General features: G+C 39.1%; 1 protein-coding gene across 1 annotated transcript in view; it reads left to right on the plus strand.

Annotated features, from left to right (window-relative positions):
* ND-42 (NADH dehydrogenase (ubiquinone) subunit ND-42) overlaps positions 1-5,533 on the plus strand; it is a 6,498-nt gene extending 965 nt beyond the window's left edge. The window contains exons 2-9 of the mRNA XM_086548983.1: positions 1,706-1,798; positions 2,317-2,505; positions 2,651-2,894; positions 3,204-3,290; positions 3,564-3,774; positions 4,192-4,353; positions 4,492-4,606; positions 5,233-5,533. Of these exons, the coding sequence (XP_086405109.1) occupies positions 1,706-1,798; positions 2,317-2,505; positions 2,651-2,894; positions 3,204-3,290; positions 3,564-3,774; positions 4,192-4,353; positions 4,492-4,606; positions 5,233-5,316 (1,185 nt within the window). The 3' untranslated portion in view covers positions 5,317-5,533. The remainder of the gene's footprint in view (positions 1-1,705; positions 1,799-2,316; positions 2,506-2,650; positions 2,895-3,203; positions 3,291-3,563; positions 3,775-4,191; positions 4,354-4,491; positions 4,607-5,232) is intronic.
* Positions 5,534-5,806: the final 273 nt, after the last annotated feature.

The following is a 5,806-nucleotide window of genomic DNA, read 5'->3' on the forward strand; positions in this document are numbered from 1 at the left end:
TAATAAAGTGCTCATGACATTAACAATGTTCTTCTGAAGAATTGTAATGCAGATATTTATTAGCACGCTGGCGACGGGCCTGGTGAGAACTGGCAACCCCCTACACCGGGCCCAAGTAATATCACCTCAGGGACGTCACACTGGTGTGTCACCCCGTCATCAGGCACTTTGCAGTGTCACATGGGTGTGACACCCCGTTGTCATTGGGTTAACCCATTGGTCGCGGTATTAACCCATCCACGACGGGGGAATTCTAGCCTTGAATGTCACAATGCCGGGGTGTTCGAATTATTAGGCCTAAATCAATTGAATAGCTGGCACAATACTGTGCCGCCCGGCCACTGGGCTTTTGAATGAGCGGTACAGTACTGTACCACCCGTCCAGAGTGGGTTAAAAAAAGGTCTGTGCAGTAGGATGGCTATTTTACATGTCTGGCAAGATGCCATCCGCGTCTATGACCGACTCTGCCTCTGCAGCAAATCATGCCATCTGCTGCTAATGGGTTAAGAGTTTTAAGAAATGTACACTTGTTAACCATTGCACGCTTGACACCATAGTATTTTGGGGGGACGGTGGCAGGACAGCCAAAATCTATTAAAAGTGCCGTACTTTCCATTCTGGTATATACTAAGGTAAAACGGTAGTTGTCGACTTCCCTCTATTATCATGAAGGAACCAGTCCAAGCTCTATAAGGTTTGCTGGCTTTTGCCATAGTGTGTACATTGAACATTTATCAAAATACTGATAGATTCATAGATTTCTTACGGCAAATGCATCCACACTGCCACATTTTGACTCCTTTTTGAAATGCGTGATCAAGATATGTTATCCAGAGTTTGACTGTTTTTCATTTATTTTATTTACTAATAGTTCAACTGCAAAATATGACCCAAAGGAATATTTTATCACTACATATACACTTCATAATAACTGCTACAAAAATCACAATAATCATGCACCATTATGGACCTGAACAGCAAGAGCAAGCTGGTGCATGACGTCATCTGTCCTATTCTCATGCACCAGGAACACATTATTCCAAAGTTCTTGCAATGATAGGATAATCCTTTGGCTCATATTGTGTATAAGAATTGGTTCACCTTTCTATGTTATGTTTGAGAGAACTTAATGAATAATGTAAAAGCTGTAGAACGGAGTTGAAGATAGCACAGCATATTTGACGAATATCTCAAATTTGAGTGAAAACCTTGTGGTGCGAAATGTTAGACAACCATGCTGATACACCCACATTGTTGAAAGCAATTGCTACGACTTACTTGCCTTTGGCCCTTTATCAGAAAATGGCAGTAGAGACTGGACTTGAACCCCATAAATGCCCCATAAACACTAATATATTTGTTGGTTTTTACCATGATTGTTATGATAATAATAGTAATAATAATGATAATTATTATCATCATCATTATCACAATTATTATTATTATTATTATTATTATTATTATTATTATTATTATTATTATTATTATTATTATTATTACTATTACTGTTATTATTACTGTTATTGTTACTATTGTTGTTATCATCATCATCATCATCACTATTATTATCAGTACCATTATTGTTATCATTATTATCATTCTTCATCTTCTTTTTCTTCTATAATGAAAAAAAAAAAATGGTATATATAATTCTATAAAAGAATAATGTTTGAAAACATTTCATTGTTTTCCACCAACCCACAGATGGCACTGTCGGTGGTAAGAAAGGGAGTGTCGTCCTTAACAGGGCTGGCCGGAAGGCGGCTGCTCCCCTCTGCATCCGTGCTCCAGCCGCAGGTGAGATCTCTACTCATTAGTAATTTTTGCTTAATTTAATATATTTTGCATGTATACAACACAACACATCTCATGTATGAACACAGGAACACGCATGCACACGTACACACGTACACACGTACACACGTACACACACACACACACACACACACACACACACACACACACACACACACACACACACACACACACACACACACACACACACACACACACACACACACACACACACACACACACACACACACACACACTCTGTCTCTCTCTCTCTCTCTTTTTTAATGCTGAACAAATTGTAAAAACATCAAAAGGTAGAATGGAAAATATGTGTATATAGTCAAGACATACATTGCTCCTTTGCTATCTTTCCTGTGCAATATTGCTACTAGTCTCCTGAACCAATCTAAGAGTAAGGTCAGTGAGTGTGATCTCCTAATGGGAAGCTAAGAAGGGACTGCAATACATGCCATACACAGGATTCAAAGCAGCACTGATTAAGTAATAATGCTGTCTTTCAGGTGGCCACCATCGTGAGCAAGGCACTGCGTGACAAGAACTACAAGCGTCCTGCTCCATTCCCCTACCAGGACTCCCAGTATGGCCTCATCGCGGCCCTCATGGACAAGACCACTCATCGCTTTGACGAGAATTCCAAGATAATTGTGGTCGATGGGCCAATTGCTGCGGGAAAAACTAAGTTTGCAAAGGTATGTGCAATACTGTTTAAGCTGGCTTTGCATTATTGTTATTTTCTCTCTCCCATAATACTGTTGGAAGTGAAGAGGCAGTGCTGCCACCCTCCCTCCACACAAGAATGAGGATTCACAAACACCTGTTTTTTTTCCTAAACAGGAAGTGGCAGAGGAACTGGACATGCACTTTGTCCCAGGGGCCACCATGGACATGGTCTACGTCAACTCCTATGGCTACGACATGCGCCAGCTTGATCCCCAGATGCCAGAGGCTGCTAAGAGTTTCGATGAAAAGAACTTCCTTCAAAATCCAACCCACCCCAATGCTGCGTCCTTCCAGTTCGAGATGTTCCGACTCAGACTGACGCAGTATATTGATGCCCTTGCTCATGTATTGAGCACAGGTAGGCATTTGTATGAGTTTGCCCCTCCTTTTGAGAAGCAAATGCTGTGTCAGTGGATTCTGGTTAGGTATGCAAGAGAATCAGAAGAGTGTAATCTGTAAACAAGGGTTTGAGATTGTGTTGAATTTGGTGGTGTAAATGCCATTTTCTAGAAAGGAAAGTCATAATATAGGTTAAAGAATTGTATTATTTAGATATCAAGAAATGTTCCTATTTAATTTAAGTTATGTGACAGCAATAAGAGTGAAATATTTAGCACAAATATGATCATCTTCAGGTGAAAGTAATACTAAGATAAACTCCTCATAGGCCAGGGTGTTGTGATGGAGCGCAGTGTGTACAGCGACATGGTCTTTGTGGAGACGATGGCAAAGTTCGGGTACATGAGCAAAGCAGGTGAGTTTGAAAGGACAAGAGCTCCTTGAATAAAATCTCTTATGAGCACCTATACCTTATTTCGTAATTGAGGTATCTAGTTACAAGTCCTTGAGAGGCTGCTTGTATGATTGCTGTTACATTGATTTTGTTTTGGATATACCTGTGTTCTAGTACTGTATGCAAATCTTTATTAAATTGATTTACTGTAAAAATGTATAAAAATCTGTGATAGAAAAAAAGAAGTAATATTTACTTTAATTTTTGGAATTTTCTCATTATCTCCCTATGCAGCAAGGAACTTGTATTATGAGTGTAAGAAAGTGACAGTGCCTGAGCTGATGCGCCCCCACCTGGTCATCTACCTGGACATGCCCGTGTCCGTCGTCCAGCAGCGAATCAAGGCCCGCAACCTTCCTCACGAGATCAACTCCCCTGCCTTGACCCCAGAGTTTTTGGCACACATGGAGATGGTCTACAAACAGCAGTACCTTAGGGAGATCAGGTGTGTGGTCTGCTGGAGTGCACCGTAAAATTGGTTGTTGATGGATTGAGGGTCACCTTTGTATAGAGACTTACAAGATTCACTCATGTGATGTTGACACAGGAAGGGATTTGGGCTCTTGATAAGGCTCTTGTTATGAGCAATTAAGAGCTAGATGCTTAGTTTAAAATTTTCAGTCGTTTTAATATCATGCTCCTGCTGGATAAGGTCCTATCATGTCATGATTTCTCCCTCTAAACACATGTTTTAAATTGTTATGTATGTATATACTCATTGGAGCTCCATTTGTATAGACACAGTTTTCAGATGACTAAGCTTAGGCCCATTGTGAATCAAGTATGCATTACAAGTTGTTGTTATACTTAATTTCAACAGATAGGAAGAACTCTTTATTTTTATCAATGAAATGTCTTGCAGTAACCATGCTGAAGTCCTGATCTACGACTGGTCAGAGGAAGGAGACACTGAGGTGGTGGTGGAGGACATTGAGCGCATCCCCTTCGACTTCGACAAAAATGACCCCAAGCTGGCTGACTGGAGGCAGCCAGATGAGTGGGAATGGTGCCAGAAGCGCATGCAGTGAGTGCAAAGCAGGAACTTGCGTCCTTTCTCGTTTTGTGGAAACCATCACTCATGCCAGTAATTGTCGACTGAAGTTTTATATTTAATGAGGGATATCTTTTCTAAGCGCTGATAAATAGTTGTTCTGCTCAACAGGTACACCAAAGGGAAGAACAGGATCCTGAACTGGATGAATGTGCCAGACTTTAGCGTGCCCGAACTGATTCTGGATGCCGATGAATACAAGAAATTCAAGGATGCCTGGTGGAGTGTGAGCATCACTTAGCCTTTTTTTTTTGTAGTGTTTAGATGGCTTTTGCTTATGGAATACCTTTAATTGTACTTTATCATTAAAGTCACTGGTTGTGTGTTTAGTAGTATTTGCATTTTTATTTTTGTAGTTGGTATATACATAGAGGATGGCTTTCAGTATATGGAAGGAAGGATAATGATCAAAATAGGTTGTGTGCAGATTAGTGGAAAGTTATGCAAAGTTAATACAGAAGTAACCTCGGCTTCTTGATGTATATACAAGAAAACAAAAGACAAAAGAACTAAAAATATAAAAAACCAACAACCAATACATTTGAAGAGCAAATCTATACAGTAATACTAACAAAATTGAAATTAAGTGTTTATAAATCATTTAAAGTAGAGCTTTTTTTTTTTCAGAAAATGAGTTCATGTAGAGGCTATTAGATAATAGCCAGCATTTAGGGGGGATGGTTTCAGAATCTCAGAAGTGGAGAGGGAACAGGAAAATCCTTTGAGACATTATAGAAGCTTTCAGTCATAGTTGATCATCAGTATCTAGGATCAGGCAGAACTAGTCAGTTTATTTTGTTAAATATTCATAGTCATTGTAATTATGTGCTGACTAATTTTCTCCTATTTCAGGCTCCTGGTATGAAGCATGCCGAGGGTTTCAACGCAGATATGGGAGACCAGTTTATTACCACAAAGACAAAAATTGGCGCCTAAATGTCTGCTCTTGTCTCCTTGTGTGAACATATAGAAAATATTTAGTACCAAAAGGCTTATATTTCAAAATGAAAGGGAAACCATTGCCCAAGATTTTTCAGAAATGCTAGCCTGTAAAGAATTTTTATTTATTTTTTTTTTTATGAAGAATTTTCATGTTGCAAAATGTATAATACTGTACAGATGGGAAGATAATACGTTAAGTTATTTCCACAAAGAGCTTTTTTTTCTACCTTTCTGATGGTTTCATATGCCTAATGATGGCAGTGATGTTCTGTAGCATGATACTGAATCAGAATCATAAAGATGGAGATACGCAGATATGATATGATTTGTGGGCTTTTTTTTCTCTTGGGTCTCTTAATATCTAGGACCAAGACCATAATTATTGCAGATATTAAGAATGAATGAATAAGCATATCTGCATGCAATCAAGGACACATACTCTTACTTCTCTAATATTTACACATGCAAACACACACACTCTCAC

This window comes from Penaeus japonicus, unplaced genomic scaffold, assembly GCF_977035675.1.
Source record: "Penaeus japonicus unplaced genomic scaffold, GWHDUDI00000001_assembly GWHDUDI00000021, whole genome shotgun sequence".
In the NCBI taxonomy this organism is placed as follows: domain Eukaryota; kingdom Metazoa; phylum Arthropoda; class Malacostraca; order Decapoda; family Penaeidae; genus Penaeus; species Penaeus japonicus.